Source organism: Oncorhynchus masou, chromosome 6 (assembly GCF_036934945.1).
Source record: "Oncorhynchus masou masou isolate Uvic2021 chromosome 6, UVic_Omas_1.1, whole genome shotgun sequence".
NCBI lineage: Eukaryota > Metazoa > Chordata > Actinopteri > Salmoniformes > Salmonidae > Oncorhynchus > Oncorhynchus masou.
This window is the reverse complement of record NC_088217.1, coordinates 21,490,605-21,513,528: the sequence shown is the minus strand read 5'-3', so window position 1 is coordinate 21,513,528 and position 22,924 is coordinate 21,490,605. Positions and strand designations below refer to the sequence as shown.

Below are 22,924 nucleotides of genomic sequence, written 5' to 3'. Positions count from 1 at the left end.
GAATTTAACGGCTCTTTACTGGATTTTGATAATTAGTGGGTATCGGCCTAATTCTGCTCTGCATGCATTATTTGGTGTTCTACGTTGTACACTGAGGATATTTTTGCAGAATTCTGCGTGCAGAGTCTCAATTTGGTGTTTGTCCCACTATCCCCCATAGTACAAAAGTTGATCTATTCTATTGGTCAGCTTGTCGTTCTGTGCGAGAAATAAATATTCCAAACAGACTGGGTCAGTTGTGGGATGATGGAGCCCAAATTAATACAACCACTGTACATAAAAAAAAAAAAATGTTTTAAAGCAATGCGGCTGATGCAACAGATCAGAAAGTTTAGCTTAAAATGTTGACTATGAGACCTTTTCTTCACATTATAAGCGCAGCAATGCGCACACGGCAGTAGGCTATAAGCCCAAGTGTTCCAAAGAGCAATTAGCGGGAAAACACCGTTCTCCAAAGTGCACCGCAAATGTGAGCAGTTTCATATGACAGAGATGAAAATAGCCTTTAGAAATTTAGAGGCAAGATCAAAAGATGCAACAACTAATTTGTTAATATGACTAGGATTGAGAACATGAGAGAGATATTGGTTTCAATGGCAAATAAGGAAGTGCTTATAAAATAATCGCCTTAACATTCCTGTGGTTGGAACACAGTAAGACATGCCTCATAAAAGTACTAAAAAACATCCAGGTTTTAAACAATTAAGTTTATGGTTAAATAGTTCCAAAGTGTTGACAATCAGCTCAGATTGTAAGGCGGGTGATGTTGCTGTGCACAACAGGCACTGGTCTTTCTCTTCTATCTTAACGAACAATGCCTTGAGTATGACAGAATCAAGCCTTTAGACGATAATATGAATTATCTTCCATTATATTTGTCAAACATGACTGGCGTTTAGCCTATATCTATGTAATTAAAAGGCTAATTAAAGTTTGACTACATTTTCAGGCGCCTCCCTCCTAGTACAGGGGCCTATCACCTACACATTGACATGTAGGCTTATTATGTATGTATTGGGCTCCCAAGTGGCCCAGTGGTCTAAAGCACTGCATCTCAGTGTAGTCCCTGGTTCGAATCCAGGCTGCATCATATCCTGCCGTGATTGGGAGTTCTGTAGGGCTGCGCACAATTGGTCGGGTTTGGCCGGGGTAGGCCGTCATTGTAAATAGGAATTTGTTCTTCAAATCAAATGTTATTGGTCACATGGTTAGCAGATGTTAATGCGAGTGTAGCGAAATCTTGTTCCTAAGGATTCTGAAGCAAGGCGACAATATATGTCGGCGCCATCTTGCTCTTAACTGACTTGCCAAGTTAAATAAAGGTTAAATAAAAAAATATGAACATACACTTATGTTTTTCTTAACAGAATAGCTAGTGTTTTTTGTTTTTCAGATCAATTTAATTGGATATTTTGGTTAATGGCCTTGGTGCCCTGGCAGACCTTGGCCTTGCCCCAAATGGCCTTGTCCAAACTACTATAATATAACATATAGAACGTGTATACAGTGCATTCCCAAAGTATCGACTTTTTCCACATTCTGTTATCTTACAGCCTTCATCTAAAATGCTTTTCCTCCCATCAATCTTCACCCAATACTGCATCATGACAAAGCAAAAACTGGTTTTTAGTTGTTTATTTTTGATTTTTGATATATTATCACAATTACATAAGTATTCAGACCCTTTGTTATGAGACTTGAAAATGTATACATGTTCTAAAAACCTGTTTTCACTTTGTCATTATGGGGTATTGTGTGTAGATCGATGAGAAATGTTTTATTAAATCCATTTTAGAATCAGGCTCTATTGTAACAGAATGTGGAAAAAGTCAAGGGGTCTAAATGCTTTCCAAATGCAGTATAGATACTTGACATAAGCAACGAGTTGAGATATCAGGCGATGATAATCAGGCTGCTGTTCTCCCTCCCCCCACCAGGTGACGCTGCTGAAGTACGGCGTGCACGAGGCCATCTTCTCCATGCTGCCTTCGCTCATGAACAAGGACGGGTTGCTGGTGGCCAACGGGAAGGGCTTTGTGACCCGGGAGTTCCTGCGCAGCCTGCGGCGCCCCTTCAGCGAGATCATGGAGCCCAAGTTTGAGTTTGCGGTAAAGTTCAACGCCCTGGAGCTGGATGACAGTGACCTGGCCCTGTTCGTGGCCGCCATCATCCTCTGTGGAGGTATGTGCCTTTTCTATACTGGTGCTACCGAGAAAACTCATTACTGTTCTACCACAATACACTGTCCTAATAACCCTAACCCCTCTACTATCATCAGAAGCCTAAAATATAAGGTTGTTTTCTGCCAGTTGACAGATACTTACCTCCCTCTCCCCATTCCTTTTTTCGCCCCTCTCCTCTTCCCATCCTTTCCCTCTCTCTCCTCCTGTCAGACCGTCCGGGGCTGATAAACATCAAGCAGGTGGAGGAGATTCAGGACAGCATCCTGCAGGCCCTGGACCAGCACCTGCTGGCCAACCACACTGACTCAAAGTACCTTTTCCCCAAGCTGATCAACAAGATGGCTGACCTGCGCCAGCTGGTAACTGAGAACGCCATGTTGGTCCAGAAGATCAAGAAGACAGAGTCAGAGACCTCGCTTCACCCGCTGCTGCAGGAGATCTACAAGGACATGTACTGACTGGACTGGTTTAGCTTCCTAGTACAGCGGCAGTGTTCACTCACTCCTGGTTTCTGGGATTGGGAGTCACAAGGAGTGCATGTTTTTGTTCCAGCCCATCATTAACACACTATTCACCTCATCAGCCAATCAACCACGACCTTGATCAGTTGAATCATGTGTGTCAGTGTTTATTCTGACGTCTCAATAAAAGAATAAAGGAAAACGCTGGCTGGTGGGAGTTATAACTATGTATATGTAGCTGCACACTCTTGTTCAGATGCAATTGATTGACTATAAATCACTGTAGTTTGGGAGGCAAGTTGCCTTCATCAGGGTCTCTAGACTGTATGAATGACATGTACTGACCTGGAATGGAGCAAGAGACTGATGGGAGACATACAGAGTAACATACACTCTACCACATATTAAACATGTTTGGGTGCCCGAAATAGGTGATTTGCGCTGTTTCAAGTGGATGCTGTTGTATAGCAGGCCTTTAACTGTGGTTGGACAGGACTGATGCAGTTGAAGGGCTTGTAGTGTCCTGCTCTGAACGTGGTGAAGGTGCAGTGTTGATGTATTAATTTCCAGGAGAATACCAAACAGCTCAACAACCAACGCCACAACAAAACCAAGAGTCCTCTTTTCCCCCTAAATGTTACAAGGATGATCAGCGTTGCTCTTTTTATACAACATATTTTTGTATTCTCTCTCGATGCGCAGTGTTTTTTACAACGGTCAACACATTCTTAACCCTGCGGTTCAGGGTCATTACCAGACTTTGTTCTGCCATTGTTTGTGTTAAACTTCCTGAGAAGTTGTGATGCTGATATTCAGACAAATGCTGGTTCTTCTTGCCTGTACAAATGAGGGTTGTCGGCAACCATAGGTGTCCCTTGACCGCCCGTCCCTATCATCCCATCCTAAGGCCATAACACTGGGATAAGCTATCACCAAACCCCCCTTAGCTCTCCTTTCCACATGTGTATAAATTCACACCCCTCAACCTCCCACTGATCTAATCATAGAACGGTTTGGATTTGTTTGATAACTCAGTCCCGGGTTCGAAGAACCTCCCTTCTGTGCTAGTGAACAAAATCCATCGTCACACCCCCAGAGAATATGTGATAGTAGGAGCTGTGATTTTGTGTATGCCTTTTATAAATGAATCTCCTCCATTTGAGGTCCACCCCAGCCCTTCTCCTCCTGTTAGACCAGGAAGCACACAGTCCAGTCAGTCTCACTTTTCAATGGACACATACATTTATAGATTCTTACAACATCCTAACCTCAATACCTTTTATGTTTTCTTTTGTGTACAACTGATGGGTCTAAAACCATGGGATGATGCTGTGTTGTCATACTGTGAAGGTGAACCTGATCACAGTGTCTGTATAAGACATTTTGAATGCCTGATTGTACTTATGTTTACTTAATTATGTATAATTGAAGTATGGTATGTATATATTATTTTTCAGCCAGGTGGTGTTCTGTTAACTGCACACAGTCGACAAGCCAAACTCTAACAGTACTTTTCTCATATTATGAGCTTCCCGCTTTCTTTCTTTTCCTCTCTTCTTATTCTTCCGCTAAGTATGGTGCTATGGGTTTGGCCAGCTATCGCTCCCCTGCGCAGTCTAACTTCAGACAGCGCCGTTCATAATACTTAGAGAAAAATGGATCTTTCTCTCTTGGTTCTTTCACTTCTTCGCTGATCTACAAAGGCCAGGTCAAATGAAAGCAACACAGGAAAAGCTTCTGTAGTGCTTCCACCATATAGATTGTACCCATCTAGATCATGATCAATTGAAGGGAGTAAGTGAGCATTTGAAGAGTTAAAATACATTGCAACGGTCAAGAAATGACTTCTAGAAAATTACTTCTAGACAAGCCATCAGAATTCAGAGATGCGTGGCAGCAGGGGGACCAATCTAAATTGCCATGAGAGGAAAAAGGTTTATTCTCATTATTTTAGGTCAGACAATTATGGTAACTGATGAAATTCTGCACTTCCGACTGTACATAGCAATTATGTAAATGATATGGAAAACCATGTATGTTTCTGTTTTTATTATTTTCTATATTGTGACGTTAAAATTGCTTTAAAAAAAGTTTATTCTAGCACGAGTAAGGGGAGGACATGATATATGTGACTCCTTGCCTATACAGTAGAGAGATTACAGATATCTCTTGAATAAGCGCTTTATTTCTGCTCCCAGGGAGTTGATAAAGCACAAATGAGTGATCTGATGCTCACCTAACTGCAGAAACCATTGAGACAATGATAATAATAAAGTGACAGTGTTGAACCACCTGTTCTGGTTAGAGTGCTGTATCCACTTGGAGTCAGTGTACCCTGGGGCAGATGGGGGGTTCTTTATCTCCCTGTACTCATCTTTCTTTAATTCTCTTACCTTCTTCCTTTCTCTCAGTAAGAATCATTTTATTTTCCTGCTTTTTTTCCGGTGCCACTAGAAATGTCATTGTCACGGACCGCCTGTGGTTAGTTATAATTACACATTTGATGTGTTCGTAAACTTCTAGGGATTTTTAAACAACTTTTCAGTTACTGACTAGAACAAGTTACTATGAAATGTCAGCAAGGTAGTACTGCTGCATGAGAAAAAAGCTAAATTGTGTACATTTTTCTTCGAAAAATTGTCAATTGTTTTGTCTAATGATTTTATTTCTGCATACATATGTATGAGCACAACAGCACAGGTCTGAAATATTCTACAGTCTACCACAGCAATACTGTGCAATTCCCCCTATTTAACATCTGTATAAACACATGGTGTTAAACGTCTGAGGGGAAGTATAGGATTTCTACCTTTGGTATAGAACTTCCTATAAATGATTGATTAAAAAACATTGGTTAATACTTTTGATGTCTTCTGCTTTCTTCTTACTTGTTCGACTACATGTGATGTTTTCAATTATTGGACAAAATCTCATATGTTAAATGTTTGACACGTGTATATTGTAATGTCAAGGAACATCAACCAAAAAAAGTGTCTCTGGTCAAAAGTAGTGCACTTTATAAGTTCTAGTGCATGTGTGACAGCAAGATAAATAAAACCAATCCTCTACAACAGGATGGGTCAGGTTTGTTTGTATCGACTGTCACGTGTTGGACAGCCTGGCGGACCCCTGGCTTCCTTCCTGAGACAGCGTTTCCTTTGAGGAGACCTCGCTGACCCTCCAGCCGTTGTTTTTCACGGACATGCTGGACTCCAGCCATGCAGTATCCAGCCTACACATAGATCAGTTCAATCAAACTTGAACTTGAATGGAGCCCACCGGGGGGGGGTCTGGGTGGACCACTACATAGTGTTCCTCTTCCTGTGAACTCTAACCTGACATCAGACTGTTATAACCCCCCACTGAATTTGAATGGGAATAGGAATATGAGACTGTAAAAGTGTGTTAAACAAGTCTCATAGTTTACAGGCATTGTGACAATTTTTGGGTGTTATGATTGATGATAGACATGGCTTATGTGTTAAACAAGTCTCATCAATCCGCTTGTCGCTGTAGCCTAAGGGCATCAGTCTTACCTGTGTAGCGTCCCCTATTCTCTACTTTGTCTTATAAATGGACATTGGATTTTATAAAAGATCACATGGGCAAGGCAGGTCACAGTTCAGTAATAAATATCTCACTGTGCCTCCAATACCACATTATGACTAAATACTTTATTTGTTATTTTATAGGGCTTATGTATAGTATTTTCACATGCTTTAGCTAGCATATTGTTATTGCAAGTGATATACATGTCTAAATCCATATATTAATTTCATAAAATAGGTTAGAGACGAGAAAAACTACAAATATGGCCGTCCCGGGAATCGCAGAATTTATGCCACGGAAATACGTCTATAACTTGCGACGGACTGCCGCCGCTTCCTTCTTTTCAATGATCTGTTGCGTGAGAGCAGTACCGTCAATATGAGGTGAGAGGAAATCACAAGTAAAAAACAAACAACAAGTCAGACATGTTATATTGTTGTCAGTGATCAGTTTAAGACTTACTAACTCCGCAGTATAACCGTGTTCACTTTGAACCTCATGAGCAGTGTTTGGAGTGTAGTTACAGTAGCTAGCTTTTGCCATAGTGTGACTAGCTTGAATGCTAACACTACGGACAAATCCACATCCATCTAACATGAAATCGTAATCGTTTATGTTCCGAACTGAATTAAGTAGTGTCGTACATGACTGGACATGGCTAATGTTGTAATCGTCGTCATTTGTACATTTTACTAACTTTTATAAGTACTCTAGTCTACCGGTTTGTCGACTACTATCGAGGATCTGCTATGGTGTCAAGTCAGTTCAATGGGACGTGGGGGCGCTAATATTGATGAATTAGTCATTTGGCTAAACATTTATGCGTAATTATGTACACTGTCATTGGGATTCTGACTCCATGACATTTTGTGTTTAATTACAGCAAGGTATCCAGGGATATGCTTTATGAGGTGGTCAAGGAGGTCCAGGCGGGATCTCTTGCCAAGCCACGCAAGTAAGACCCTTTCTCTAGTGTACCATTAGCAACTTTTGCACGTTGGTGTGGCCATTTTAATAAAATAATGCATATTATGTCACAATCCCTAATTTCGGGTAAGTCTCAGTGATGATCTTGATTGGTTTGCTTTGTCTTCCTAAAGGTTCACAGAGTCTGTAGAGCTCCAGATCAGCTTGAAGAATTATGATCCCCAGAAGGACAAGCGTTTCTCTGGCACAGTCAGGTTTGGCCTCTTTCCTGTATCACCCATTCTTCTGCCTGCCTGCCCCGTTTAGTCCTGAATGTGAACGGGCCTGGTTCGGCCCCTTGATCTGGACATTAAAAGCTCACGGGCCCAAACCCAGTCCTCTTTATGCACACTCAAGATCCACACTTATCTAGTAATGTACAATCTCTCAGACACACTCTTGCAGCATGTCTTATACACATTCACTAACTCATACAGAAACTAAATTCCAATAGCAGGGCTGTTGTGGGACAGATGGTGCAGAAGTGTTCTGGGTAGTCTGACTGAACCTCGCCTTGGGGGAGGGAACCAGCGGACGGACCCCTACCATGGGTCTTAAAACATGAGAGGAGGCAAGGGGGGGGTCTTTGTGCCCACCCTCGAGCCGACCGTTTTAGGTAATGGTGTTGCTGGTCTGTGGTTCTGGTAAGACTACAGAGTACTCTTTTCTGGTACGAGTCGTCCCTCTGGGTTTGGATTTCGTCCATTTTGGGGAGTCAATGGATGGCAATGTTGAAGGGTGGAAGTGACTTGTCTAGTCAGGAAGTACACAAGCTAGTGGTGTAACGTTAAGGATTTTGGTTTGGGGAAGGATTGAGTAAAGTTAGGTTTAGCCTTTCACTGCAGTCGACTAAATCAGGGTCAATGTGATTTTTGGTTGTCTTAAACAAATTTACATTGACATAAGTATACACCTCATGTTTTATGGGCATAAAAAGACATGTACCATGTCAGATATATTTAATGTATTCAATTTTGATTTTGCATCCCAGTATTACACTTTATATACATCACAGAAGACTGAAATATAATAACGTTTTCATGTCGAAACATCTGATTCTTGACTTTTTTTTAAATGTTTATTTTTTAAATGTTTTTATGCTTGAGCTTTACTGGTGTGCCATATGGTTGTCAACTGTTCTGAATTTCACCTATAGACTGAAGACCACCCCCAGGCCCAAGTTCTCTGTGTGCATCCTGGGAGACCAGCAGCATTGTGACGAGGCCAAGGCTGCAGAGCTGCCCCACATGGACATTGAGGCCCTCAAGAAACTCAACAAGAACAAGAAAATGGTCAAGAAACTGGGTGAGTGGTGCTTCAAGTAATTTCCAGGTTGTCCATCTTATGATCTGTCTAGGTCTTGCTACTGTTTATCCGCATTTAAATTAGTCTTACATTTTCCCTGTCCTGAAGCGCTGGGTCCATCTCTGGTCTGGTAGTTTTGTTCTTGACTCTAATCTCTGCCGAACAGCCAAGAAGTATGATGCCTTCCTGGCCTCTGAGTCGCTGATCAAGCAGATCCCTCGTATCCTGGGGCCTGGGCTCAACAAGGCTGGCAAATTCCCCTCCCTGCTCACCCACAACGAGAACCTCAACATCAAGGTTGATGAGGTCAAATCCACCATTAAGTTCCAGATGAAGAAGGTATGAATCGGTCTGGTGACAGATTTTATTTTTTTATTGCAGATGTTACATGATGGATACATGCAGTCTGTAGGATCAATGCATTTATGTATCTGCCTGTTCATTTACATTTTAGCATTTAGCAGACACTCTTAACCTTAATTGCTCCTGTAAGTCACTCTGGATAAGTGCCTTGCTGAAGGGCACATCGATAGATTGTTTATCTATTCGACTCGCGGATTCAAAACAGCGACCTTTCGGTTACTGGCCCAATGCTCTTAACTGCTAGGCTACCGCCAGTGTAAAATGACCCAATCTCCTCGCCACTCTATTTCAGGTGCTGTGTCTGGCAGTGGCTGTGGGTCACGTGAAGATGTCAGAGGAGGAGCTGGTCTACAACATCCACTTGGCAGTTAACTTCCTGGTGTCTCTGCTGAAGAAGAACTGGCAGAATGTCCGTGCCCTCTACGTCAAAAGCACCATGGGAAAGCCCCAGCGCCTCTACTAGAGGATCAAACTGCTTTTACTACCAATAAAAGGACATAAAAACATCTCACTTTGTGGGTATTCTTGTTGTCCCAGACTACTTTGTGTAGTGCTGGTCATCCTCTCAGAGGGATCAGAGACATTTGATATTAAAAACTAAATATTTACCAGTAGCACAATGGAAGTAGCACAATGTCTGCAGATTGCATGCATTTATATTAAATGTCAGACAGATTACATTGTTAAAGGGGGCAAATTAGCTAAATTGAGACAAGGTACAGATTCACAGAAATAATGCATATAAGAGTCAATCTGCCCCAGTTTCTACAGAAGCTAGTAAGTGAAATTGATGGGAGTGGCCAACATGACGCGGTTGGAGGGGGAATAGCAATTTATTGGTCACATGTGCAAATCTAATGCAGACCTATATTCATTTTCCCTAAAAGTGATATTTGGTTTGAAGTCTGCATGGCTGAAAATTTCAATTTGTCAGTTCTTGTTTGCCATTCTGCTTCAGATGGACTTAGTGGGCCCTCAAAATAAACAGGAGTTGAGGCTGAGCAGAGTAAGGGTCATGAGGAAATGGTCCATGTAGTCAGAGCAAAAATGTGTACCACTTAAAATGCATGCACGATCACTTCTAATGTAAGCAAAGTCCCCTGATGTTCCTGCCGGTTTGCCTCTCAATAACAGCACAGGAGGTTGCTGTGACAATACGATTATCTTGTCTTTTCCTCTACTCTGATACTAGAGAGCATAGAGCTGAGTCACAGGGTAAGAACTGTCCTTCGGTGCATTTGGAAAGTATTTAGACGCCTCCCCTTTATCTACATTTTGTTACATTACAGCGTTACTCTAAAATTGTCCTCAATCTACACACAATACCCCATAATGACCAAGCAAAAACTTTTTTAAAGATTTGTTTTCAAACGTATTCCTTAACATAAGTATTCAGACCCTTTACTTTGACACTCAACTGAGCACTGGGGCATTCTGTTTCCATTGATCATCCTTGATGTTTCTACAACTTGATTGGAGTCCACCTGTGGTAAATTCAATTGATTGAACATGATTTGGAAAGGCACACCTGTCTATATAAGTTCCCACAGTTGACAGTGCATGCCAGAGCAAAAACCAAGCCATGAGGTTGAAGGAATTGTCCGTAGAGCTCAGTGACATGATTGTGTTGAGGGTCTAGACCTGGGGATGGGTACCAAACAAATTCTGCAGCATTGAAGAACAGTTTGGTCTGTCAAGAACACAGTGGCCTCCATCATTCTTAAATAGAAGAAGTTTGGAACCACACAGACTCTTACTAGAGCTGGCCGCCTGGCCAAACAAGCAATTGTGAAAATGAAAACCTGCTCCAGGGGGCTCAGGACCTCAGACTGGGGCAAAGGTTCACCTTCCAACAGGACAACGCAGGAGTGGCTTTGGGACAAGTCTCTGAATGTCCCTGAGGGGACCAGCCAGAGCCCGGACTTGAACCCGATCAAATATCTCTGGAGAGACCTGAAAATAGCTGTGCCTCGACGTGCCCCATCCAACCTGACAGAGCTTGAGAGGATCTGCAGAGAAGAATGGGAGTAACTCCCCAAATACAGTTGTGCCAAGCTTGTAGCATCATACCCAAGAAGACTCAAAGCTGTAATCGCTGCCAAAGGTGCTTCAGCAAAGTACTGAGCAAAGGGTCTGAATACATAAATGTGATATTTCAGGGAGGGTGGGGTTTATACATTTGCTAACATTTCTAAACTTGTTTTTGCTTTGTCATTGATGAGGAGGGGGGGGAACTATTAAACCATTTTAGAATAAGGCTGTAACGTAACATTTGGAAACAAAATCAGGGGGTCTGAATACTTTCTGTATGCACTTTAAATTATCATCCTTCTGCCTCTGACTGCTGTCCAATAGCATAAACACCCCTAGGCACTTCATTGAGATCTAAAAGGGTGTATTAGTTATGTACCAATCCAATCCTTTCAGCTCTACTCAAGTAGCTATAGGCATTCAAGTTGAGCTGGATGTGTGAAGGGGAGAATGAGTGTGCTCTGACATCGCAACCATGAGCATATTCATTACGCTGATACTGTTAAACTGAAGCAAACGGAACAAAACGGGAAGGGACCTACCTGAATTTGTCAAATAGAAACTTGTTTTAACTGGTAAGCCAAGGAGGAGGACTGTTTGGAAGTTTTAGTCTAGCATTCTAGCTTCAGGTGAAGTTCACTCTTGTATGAGTGAGCAAGACTTCACTCAAACAAGTGTGCATGTGTTTTGGGGTTGAGGGTGGTCCCTAATCTGTCTTTATCACCAACTCTTGGATGCATTCCCTCTAGAAAACCATGACTCCCCCATTGTGTGAGGGAACAAAGCTGGTGGGAATTCAAACAGCTGTCAGGGGAGCTTTAAAAAGCCAATATAAGGAAAAGTGAAGGAGAACAGGGAAGAAGAGCGAGGAAGGAGTGTGGGCAGCATCACTAGACCGGAATGTCACTGTGCTCAGTAGCTCCTGAAAAACAAAACATCATTGGACACCATGGGTCTCACTACACCGGTAAGATAATAATGGTGTCCCATCATATTCAAAATGGTCGTGCAACTGTTTTTGGCAGTTTAGTAGATTGTATTAAGATATCTTACACTGTTTCAAAATGAACTAGTTGGTTTTTTGAAACTCAAAGTTTTTAGTTCTATGTTGTATTATTTTGTGACCACTTTGGTCTGTGTCTTCTGTGTCTAAATAACGGAATGTCTATAGGCCTATACATATTTGGCTGAATCTCTGTCATTTCACAACTACCACAGTCCTCAATAACTAAATATGGATGTTTCCCTTTTGCTTAGACTGTAAAATGTAGCTCCAAAGTAAATAGAGGGAGAATAAAAGTTGACTTCAGTGTGTGTATCTATGCTGCTTTATGGGACTGTTTTAAACTTAGAGAAGAGAACAGTTAAAGAAGAGCATCAGCTTCTTAGTGAAACAGTGACTGGTCTGTTGAATAAATGTTTTAAAGGATAAACAATAGTACCAGTCAAAAGTATGGACACCTACTCATTCAAGTATTTTTCTTTATTTTTACAATTTTCTACATTGTAGAATAATAGTGAAGACATCAAATCTATGAAATAACACATATGGAATCATGTAGTAATACAGAGGGTTAAACAAATTAAAATATATTTTAGATTCTTCAAAGTAGTCACCCTTTGCCTAAATGACAGCTTTGCACACTCTTTGCATTCTCTCAACCAGCTTCATAAGGAATGCTTTTCCAAAAGTCTTGAAGGAATTCCCACATATGCTGAGCATTTGTAGGCTGATTTTTCTTCACTCTGTGGCCCAACTCATCCCAAACCCTCTCAATTGGTTTGAGGTGGATGTGATTGTGGAGGCAAGGTCATCTGATGCAGCACTCCATCACTCTCTTTGGTCCAATAGCCCTTACACAGCCTGGAGATGTGTTTTGGGTCATTGTCCTGTTGAAAAATAAATGATAGTCCCACTATGCACAAGCCAGATGGGTTGGTGTATCGCTGCAGAATCCTGTGGTAGCTATGCTGGTTAAGTGTGCCTTGAATTCTAAATAAATCACTGAGTGTCACCAGCAAAGCAACCCCACAGCATCACACCTCATCCTCCATGCTTCACGGTGGGAACCACACAGATCATCTGTTCACCGACTCTGAATCTCACAAAGACACGGTGGTTGGAACCAAAAATCAAACATTTGGACTCATCAGACCAAAGGACAGATTTCCACCGGTCTAATCTCCATTGCTCATGTTTCTTGGCCCAAGCAAGTTTCTTCTTATTATTGGGATCCTTTAGTAGTGGTTTCTTTGCAGCAATTCGACCATGAAGGCCTGATTCATGCAAACTCCTCTGAACAGTTGATGTTGAGATGTGTCTGCTTCTTGAACTCTGAAGCATTTATTTGTGCTGCAATGTCTGAGGTTGGTTACTTTAATGAACTTATCCTCTGCAGCAGAGGTAACTCTGGGTCTTCCTTTCCTGTGGCAGTCCTCATGAGAGTCAGTGTCATCATAGAGCTTGATGGTTTTTGCGACTTCACTTGAAGAAGAAGTTTTTGAAATGTTCCGTATTGACTGACCTTCATGTCTTAAAGTAATGATGGACTGTCGTTTCTCTTTAATTATTTGAGCTGTTCTTGCCATAATATGGATTTGGTATTTTACCAAAAAGGGCTATCTTCTGTATACCACCCCTACCTTGTCACAACTCAACTGATTGGCTCAAATGCATTAAGTATAAATACATTCCACAAATTAACTTTTGACAAGGCACACCTGTTAATTGAAATGCATTCCAGGTGACTACCTCATGAAGCTGGTTTAGAGAATGCCAAGAGTGTGCAAAGCTATCATCAAGGCAAAGAGTGACTACTTTGAAGAATATAAAATATATTTTGATTTGTTTAACACCTTTTTGGTTACTACATGATTCCATATGTGTTATTTCATAGTTTTGATGTCTTCACTATAATTCTACAATGTATTTATTTATTTTTTAAATAAGAAAAACCCTTGAATTAGTAGGCGTGTCTAAACTTTTGACTGGTACTGTATGTCAGAGACATCTTAAGACAGCATATTAACCTCAGGTCTTATAGTATGTAACTGCTGTACTTTCATGTTATGACGTGAATATTGTGACTGCCCACAGTCAAAAGTATGGACTATTAACACTATTTTAGAATATTAGACAATAAGTGTTTATAGTGACACTTGTACATGCTTCTGTCTGGAGTTTTATGGTTATATTGTTAGTATTAGATGTGTGGGTGTTTCCTAAAGCAAGCCAGCTGTTTATCCTCAGATTAAACTCATGTAGTTAATGATTGTCCTTTTCCTCTCCTCCTTTGTGTTCAGATAGTCCCTACCCCCACTTCTGTTTGTTTATAGCTACTGCATATCTTTCTCTCTCTGTTCTCCAGCATGCTCCTCTGTGTCCCTGTTTCCCCCGTGGTACTGTGCTCAGACACAGCCTCTATTGAAACTGAGAGCCGCCTGTTAGCTTTCTCTACTCACTCTTAAAGGATGTCACATTATGAATTGAGTGTTAAACTTGTGACCTGTGGGCAGGATCCGTGTCAGTATCCCTGTGAGCATGATGTGAATGAAATTGTGGGCCATCTTTCCCTGTTTTCCCTTCCTTTAACAGGGTGTGTGTGTGTGCCATCTTTCAATATACTTGTAGAGCAGAAGTGTGAATCTTACTTGTGTTCTTTCTCTCTCTCTCTCTCTCTCTCTCCGCAGTGAGGTATTCTTTCTGTAGGGTTGGTAAAAAGTATCAGGGGTGTGGAGAAAGATATAAACAACACTGTACTCACACTCTGTACCACTCTGCCTAACACTGGGACCATGAATGCACAGGTAAGCAGGAACATTTCTTTCTTAATGAAAACATTCTTAAACCAGGCATGTCTATTGAGAACTTGTCCTCATCTACAATAACAGCCTGGCCACGAGGTTGCTAACTGATTTGTGTGTCGTCCCTCTCTCAACATCCTGCTAAGAAGGCCACTCCCTGTGAGTATGCTGGCATACTGGGGGACAGCTCGGACTCTGACGAAGGTAAGGAATCCGTTTTGCTGCCTGAGCTGCATCGTTGCCAGCAACAGGACGTGGCTGTACTTCCATTTCCTGTCCTCTCTGTTGTTGTATGCTAGCGAAGCTATGTACACTCTGTCCTCTCTTCTCCTCTCCTCTCCTCTGCTCCTCTCCTCAGAGCCCAGTCCAGAGGATCAGCTGGCTATCTCCTGGGAGCACCTTCCTATACTGGAGAGATTGGGTCTCAGCAGGTCAGTTTATACCGGAGAGATTGGGCCTCTGCAAGTCAGTTTGTTATGGAGAGATTGGGCCTTTGGAGATCAGTTTATACTAGAGAGATTGGGCCTCAGCAGGCCAGTTTATTATGGAGAGATTGGGCCTCAGCAGGCCAGTTTATACTAGAGAGATTGGGCCTCTGGAGGTCAGTTTATACTAGAGAGATTGGGCCTCAGCAGGTCAGTTTATACTATAGAGATTGGGCCTCATCAGGCCAGTTTATACTAGAGAGATTGGGCCACTGGAGGTCAGTTTATACTAGAGAGATTGGGCCTCAGCAGGCCAGTTTATACTAGAGAGATTGGGCCTCAGCAGGCCAGTTTATACTAGAGAGATTGGGCCTCAGGTCTTTTTATACATTGGGCCTCCAGTTTATACTAGAGAGATTGGGCCTCAGCAGGTCAGTTTATACTAGAGAGATTGGGCCTAAGAAGGTCAGTTTATACTAGTGAGATTGAGCCTCAGAAGGTCAGTTTATACTAGAGAGATTGGGCCTCAGCAGGCCAGTTTATACTAGAGAGATTGGGCCTCTGGAGGTCAGTTTATACTAGAGAGATTGGGCCTCAGAAGGTCAGTTTATACTAGAGAGATTGGGCCTCAGAAGGTCAGTTTATACTCGGACACACTTACTTTAACACTTTAACTTTTTCGATAGTCACAACCTCACTCTTCTCTTACCTCTCCCTCCCCTTTCTTCCCCTTTCCCCTATCCTGGCTCTCTACCTCACCTTTTCTCTCCTGCCCTCAGTGGTACAGAGATGACTGAAAAGGAAGTTGAGGTGAGAATTCTTTGTGATTAGTACACTTGGACAAAGAGACTAGAGACTACATGCACCCACATGCAGACGCACGCACGCACACACACACACTGCACACTCATCCACACACTGTTCTGTCCACTATAGAATGCGTTTACCCAGCTTGCACTGGCGTTCCGTTGTGACCAGTACACCCTAACCCAGAGACTGCAGGCTGAGGAACACGACAGAACAGTGGCCCAGGAGAACCTCATCCTTGAACTGGAGCAAACCAGAAACACACTGCAGGTAGGGGTGTGTACACGTGTGTTTGACCTGGCCGCTTCACAGTTAATGGTCTGATAAATGTATGTTTCAAGTTTAAACCGTACCTCTCTCTTCCTCCACACTTCCTTTCTCTTTTTACTATATCTATCCTCCAATCTTCTAATCCCCCCCTTCTCCCCCCTCTCGCCCAGTATCTGAGAGGTAGATGTGTAGAGGCTGAGATGCTGAGTCGTATTGAGGCCAGTCTGGACACAGTGCTGGATGGCGTGAGTGACATCATCACTGCTGCTGAGATGCTGGGGACCGTGCACCAGGTGAGACTGTCGTGTAATCCTAGGCTTGCTCTTTTGAGGTATAAGTCCAGGTTTTGGTTAGTGCTCTGTGAAAAATAGATTTGTTCAAAACTGTTATACATGTAGTTTGTTTGAAACTTTGATAAATGTTTCTGCTGGGTCAGGAGGCGCGTGTGTGTCATTCTGTGGAGATGATGGGTATACACGTGGAGCATCTGAAGCGTCGTCACGCTGTGGAGAGATCCGAGCTGTTGGAGACCAGGAAGTGTTTCCACCGCAGCCGGGGAAGGAGACACAGCGACTCAGGTCTGAGTGCTGCCCCTCAATGGATTTTTTGTGAACAAGTGAAAGGAAAATTAATCACAAAGCAGTGACTTTTCTGAATATTTTGATTCTTAAAGTACATTTATTCTTAAAAGAACAATTAATTGTAAGTAGGCCTGATCCACTATAAGTGACTGATTTTCATAATAGGAGCACAGTATCCTCTGACTGTACAGTATAACAAAATACAAAATATAACAAAATTCTCCACATATGGAAAATCTGTGTTCTGATTGTTGGCTTTTTAATCATTACAGAGGATGGAGACGTTAGGCACCTGTTTGCCAGGCGAGACTCCCAACATGTAACAGACAGTTCACTTCATTGCTTTTCATATCCTTCCTTCAAATATCTCAGTTAAATAAATAGAAAATATCAGTGAGGGCAGCCCAGTGGCTTGAATTCTAACATTTTTAAATGTTTCACTTCCCCGACTTTCTCAGACCCTCCTTCGGCGAAGAGTCAGCATCACACTAATCCCAACGGGATCCCAGGTTAGAAACAATAACACTAAGACCTACTCCCATTGTGGTCCTGTGATCATGGTATGCATAACTCTAATTCTATGCTGACCTCTCTTTTCTCCCCCCTCTTCAACTGCCTCTTTTCCATCCTCTTTCCCCCCTCTCATTTTCCCTCTCAGCTCAGCGACCTGGAGACCAAGTTCCAGGAGGGTTGCAGGGCCAGTGCTGCCACTGATAGCCAGGGACCAGAAGGGGGCAGTGTGAACCAAGCCAGCGGGTACAGGAAAATCTTCCCTGTCATTAGTGCAGTTAGTGCACTGAGAGTCATCTGCATGGTCAGTTGTCACTAGTCTCTAGTCTCTAGATGGCCATGCTAGTCACTAGTCAATGTGGAGGCTTTCATACGCATATGCACCACAGGCTTAGACACAAGTGCACGGACTACAGTATAAACCTATGATGGATTTAACTGCTGTAGAGAACACATTGTGTGTGCATGGTGTCTGCTGATCTTATGGCTTATCAATGTGCTGTGCCTTGTGTTCATACCATCAGAACTATATAGACCTCTGTAACAGCAGCATTGTTTGTTGTTATAGTATTACCTTGTTTAGTTGGAAGTGTAAATTTAACTGTTTCCTTTTTAAAGGCCCTCGGAGATGTCCCCCCACCACACCTCCCTCCTGCTCAGACAGAGCTCCACACATAGCTCCCAGAGCCTGGAGGAAGAGAGCGAAGTAGCCCCTCACACCAGGTGGGTAGCCCCTCATACCCCATGTAGGTAGCCCCTCACACCAGGTTCCCCATTTATGACTCATTGACATTTAAATAATGACCAACGGGACACTGACGCAGGGCTGACCATACTGTGTGTGTTTCAGTTCCCTGCAGATGATGCGACATCACAGGCGGAGGTCTGCAATCATGACGCGTGAGGCTAGTTCAGAGGAGGCCAAAGCCAAGGAGTCAAGAGCGGGGTCTGGGGTGGGGGTGGGGTCAGGGGCTGGGTCTGGGGTGGGGGTGGGGTCAGGGGCAGGGTCTGGAGCAGGCACATCCGAGACCAGTGAGCTCAGAACCTGTGTTGCTGAATCAGTCTGCACCACAGAACCGTGAGTGTTAAGATGACTTAACATTATTAAGCTGCTATTAAGTCATATTAAAATGTATTAAGATAACACCATATTATTCAACTGATATAGCAGACAGTTGTCATTATCTGGCCAGGCTAGAAAGTATGTATATTGAAGGCAATAGTGACACACAGCCTGGGATTCCCTGTAAACAAACATGCAACTTTTGGATAATGATGATGAAGACATAAATCTGGCCATAGCATGAATACTGGAAATTTGCTGAGATCATGATTTTAATCTGTATTTCCCTCCAGGCTAGTGGTGCTGTCAGAGCAGCGCCTCCGAGCTACATGGCTGTCTTACTGGATGTGGATGGTGCTGCTCCTCCTGGCTCTCTACTTCATCCTGCTGCTGGGGTTCTTCCTCTGGGGTCTGAAGGTTCCACACCACAGCTTCTGATATCTCACTTCTGCTGCACTGCATCTCAGCTCTACACCACAGAGTTCTGGGATTTAGCAGATGCTTTTATCCAAAGCAACTTGCAGTCATGCATATTTTTACTTCTGTACCACTGAGGTCTAAGAACTGAATTCTGAGCTATGCACCACCAACAACTGAGATAAACTGGGCATGGCTTTGTGAATGCAGGAGTTCCCATAGTGTGGTCTGCAGTTGGGCTCTGCTCAACTACCAGAGTCTCTCGCTGTGCAGTGAGTTTAAGAGGGATGAGAGTAACAGAGTTAAGAATGTGCAGTAAACTCACTCCACAGCTAGCTTGAAATATCACCAACGGATAGCAAACAGGATCCTTTTCTATAGCTCAATTGGTTGGTACAGTACGTTGCTGTCACGCCTCCTCCCTTCCTCAGGCGCTCGATGTTGTCGGTCTACTAAGCACTGGTCCTTGCAACCCACATTGCGAACACCTGGCAATCATCATTATGCACACCTGGACTTCATCACCACCCTGATTACTATTCCTTCATATAGCCCTCACCACCCTCAGTCATCAGGCTGTATTGGTTTTGTTTTCATGTCTAGACGTGGCACTTGTTTTGTAACACGCTATGTTCATTATTATTAAACTCACCATCTGCAACTGCGTCGTCATTGTCAAGGAGGGCGGTCACGTGTGTTTGCGATCAGAGGATCACTGGTTTGAGCCCGTTCCGGGGAAAGTGGAAGAAGCTATACTGTTAGCAGCACACTGAAATATGTTTTACTGGTGCTATGACCCAGATCTGCAGTTGGGCTCAGCTCAACAACTGGAGTCTCTTGCTGTGTAGTGAGTTTTAAGAGGGATGATTGTAACATAGTTAAGAGCGTGCAGTAAGCTCCCTCAACAGCTAGCTTGAAATGTCACCAATGGCAGCACACTGACATAGGTGTCATATATAACCATCTTTTATCATAATAAACAGATTGGACCGTGAAGAGAAGACGGGGGACTAGGAAGAATGCGAGTGAAGGTACAGTGGGTTGGCTTAGAACTGACTGACTGGTATACAGTGGGGCAAAAAAGTATTTAGTCAGCCACCAATTGTGCAAGTTCTCCCACTTAAGATGAGAGAGGTCTGTCATTTTCATCATAGGTACACTTCAACTATGACAGACAAAATGAGAAAAAAAATCCAGAAAATCACATTGTAGGATTTTTTATGAATTTATTTATGAATTCTATGCAACTTCCAGTGAGCGTTTATTGTTAACACTGAGGCTGTACCCTCAATTCTAACAGTGGCCAAGTACACTATTTGATAATGCAAGCCAACCAGTGGCCTACCATCAAAAACAATGGAGAAAATGCCTCCCATAACATTTTAACATGGAATTAGCTGTTCTATCTAGCCAATGTGTGGTGTTCAGTGTATCTACATTCCAGGAGACATTTGGGGGGGGAAAACATGCAGGGCTTGACACCCTTTTTTTCAATTCTAACTGTAGCTCAGGACCTGAAGCAAGGATGCATATTCTTGACATCATTTGAAAGGAAACACTTTGAAGTTTGTGGAAATGTGAAAATAATGTAGGAGAATATGTAGCATAGTTTTGTGGGACCAGAAACAGCAGGGGTTCAAACTTTAGAACCCAGATCCTACATTTTGAATCAAAAAATGTATTTTATCAAACAAAACTGTTATGTTTTTACCTCCGGATGACAAATGACAAATCAGAGCAAGATTACTGAATATATCAAATTAGGTGCTGTGATAAAGGTTTTGTTGTGCACTCTCAAACAATAGCATGATATCTTTTTACTGGAATAACTACTGTAAATTGGACAGTGCAGTTAGATTAACAAGAATTTAAGCTTTCTACACATATAAGACATGTCTATTTCCTGGAAAGTTGGATGTTACTTACGTCATTCTAGTCACATTAGCGCCAGTTAGCAACAACCGTCCCATTATAGGGACACTGATCTCGTAGAGGTTGACATTAACCTGTTTATCCACTTGTCCTTCAGACAAGGAGGTGACTGAAAATGTTGTTGTTGCAAGAAACCAATATACAAAATAATATCCATTATTATTCCCATACCATTATTATAGAGAATCAGACAAATTATTCTACCCTCTGCATGTTGGCTACTTAGCTTATTCAAGCCTGTCTCAAAATACATCACTGCCCTTTTTAAGACAAAATCAAATATATTTACCTGACTCCCTTTTCAAAGATGTCTAGAAATGTACACATTTTGTGCTCTTGACGGAAACAATCACTCCCCTATTGCTGACTACAAATTACAAGTGGGCTAAAAGCTCACTAACTAGCAAAGGTTATGAATAAAATGAGCACACATGGCTACATGCAGCTCTTGCTTTGATTTCAAAACACTCACAACCACAGCTGTAAACACAGTCCAGTTCTAAGTAAATGGCACAGATCCATATATGGCAAGGGTCTATTTATATATAGGCCTACTGCAGCTCTGATTGGTTATGCTGCACCGCCTCAGTAGCATATGGGCTGAGTCATGTGCAATAGAATCCTACTCTGATGGTATTTTGGCATTTTAAAAGCAACTGGGAGTGCCCAGCAGGCCAGGCATTTCCATATTTGAACCCTGAACCTAATGTAGCTTTATGTGATATTGCAGACTGTATGCAGTTTTAGTCACATGTTCAGCTCACCGGTTCATGTTTTGGTTCTTCAAAAACATGCTTTTCAAGAACTCCTAACCTGGTAGTGGTAGGGTCTTGATCTGACCCCTCAGTCCAGAGGGACACTGCAGACAGAACTGACCAACTGTATGTAGGTACAAAACTACAACAGCAGTGGATGATGAGGTAATAGAGAAAGCGCTAGCACCCTCTTAATCTGTTACAGGGCTTCTCTACTCCCTAAAATCTTCTTCATCCAGCTTTCGTTTAGGGTGTCCAGTCTTGCGCCTTATAAAACGTGTTCTATGGCAAAGAGAGGGGACTATCACAATCATAGAATCAGAAATGATGAATGTTGTCATGCATTTCTATTTTAATAGGTGGCCAGAGTGAGGCCATAGGTCTCCAAACCCTGTCACACACACACACACACACACACACACACACACACACACACACACACACACACACACACACACACACACTATTGTCAATGCTACGGCAGAGATAATGCTTGCAGCTTGGTGTGAACCAGGACAGCTTTCATATCAGAGGGAGGAGACAGGTTGGGACTTACACATTATGATATTCAGCAGGTGCCTAATTGCGTGTGGTTTTGGGGTGATGGCATCATATTTCACCTGTAGATTACATACCCAGCCAAACAATGTGCACCTGCAGTTGGGTACGCTGAAATATAATGAAACAGTTTGATGATTGTGTAAGATAGTATTCTTTTTTTGTTAAACTAAAAACAGTTATTTTACATGGATTTCTGAAATCTGTGGAGTATTGAGCATTGGTAATGTCATTTTTGTAGGCATTAAATCCGCCATGGTTTGTAGAACATAGCCTATGGGAAAATGTATGTATTTTTTGGAAGGTGTTTGGATACACGCCAGGGGATCTTATAGGTTTTGTTCTATGAGATAATCTTCATCAGCTAAAGTCACTTTTTGTGAATTTTGAAGCATTTCTGTAATAAACCGAAAACCCTATTCTTTCCCCAATAAGTTTAACCATAGGAACGGCTGAACGAACGAGAGGTAAATCATACTGAGGTATGCTCAAATCTAGCGAGATCTATTTGTTATTCGTCATTTACCCAGTAACTAATCATATGTTTTCTGATTGGCCAAAGCAAAATAAAAATATATGCCAATCTGGCAGGTTACGGGTTGTTTTCCTATACAGTAAACTAGCACGTTATCCACTGACACTATACTGCATTGTCGCGAATAAACCGCGCAGGATGTGTTGGGGGACTGCAGCGCAAGTGATGTGGAGCGCAAAACACGCCCCCTAGACGCTCGGCTGAAGTGTCTGCAGGGACGAGGCAGGTAGGTCTATCGAGATACCTCAAAAAGTGTCCGCTCGCTCCTCTCTTTAGCTAAGGTAAGAACAAATGGCCATTTTACTTTGCCATTCAGTTATTTAGATCTAAAGACTTTGTTGTTGTGTCAGTGTTTTCAGTGTTTAGTCTATGCTACATTATTAGAGAAAATAAAGTTGTTTGTAAAAAT

The 22,924-nt window shown here is 42.4% G+C and overlaps 2 protein-coding genes and 1 long non-coding RNA gene across 6 annotated transcripts in view; all 3 read left to right on the top strand.

The window, feature by feature from the left end:
• pparda (peroxisome proliferator-activated receptor delta a) overlaps nt 1–5,504 on the top strand; it is a 45,865-nt gene extending 40,361 nt beyond the window's left edge. For all 4 annotated transcript variants that reach the window (XM_064967888.1, XM_064967889.1, XM_064967887.1 and 1 more), the window contains 2 exons: nt 1,938–2,181; nt 2,394–5,504. In XM_064967888.1, the coding sequence (XP_064823960.1) occupies nt 1,938–2,181; nt 2,394–2,641 (492 nt within the window). In that variant the 3' untranslated portion in view covers nt 2,642–5,504. The remainder of the gene's footprint in view (nt 1–1,937; nt 2,182–2,393) is intronic.
• Nucleotides 5,505–6,490: 986 nt separating this feature from the next.
• On the top strand, nt 6,491–9,333 carry LOC135541579 (large ribosomal subunit protein uL1). The gene is made up of 6 exons (XM_064967882.1): nt 6,491–6,576; nt 7,077–7,148; nt 7,294–7,374; nt 8,316–8,464; nt 8,631–8,803; nt 9,120–9,333. Exons 1-6 carry the CDS (start codon nt 6,572–6,574, stop codon nt 9,288–9,290), a joined length of 651 nt encoding a protein of 216 aa, XP_064823954.1. The 5' UTR covers nt 6,491–6,571; the 3' UTR covers nt 9,291–9,333.
• Nucleotides 9,334–18,249: 8,916 nt separating this feature from the next.
• LOC135541028 (uncharacterized) lies at nt 18,250–19,396 on the top strand. Its single transcript, XR_010455902.1, has 2 exons — nt 18,250–18,333; nt 18,612–19,396. It is a non-coding gene; the product is annotated as an uncharacterized LOC135541028 (long non-coding RNA).
• The last annotated feature ends 3,528 nt before the right edge of the window (nt 19,397–22,924 follow it).

What these genes read in the sequence shown, in the direction of transcription:
- LOC135541579 (XM_064967882.1), top strand. An exon ending in CGTTTCTCTGGCACAGTCAG is followed by an intron (nt 7,375 to 8,315) that starts GTTTGGCCTCTT and finishes TTTCACCTATAG; the next exon opens with ACTGAAGACCACCCCCAGGC. An exon ending in GAAAATGGTCAAGAAACTGG is followed by an intron (nt 8,465 to 8,630) that starts GTGAGTGGTGCT and finishes TCTGCCGAACAG; the next exon opens with CCAAGAAGTATGATGCCTTC.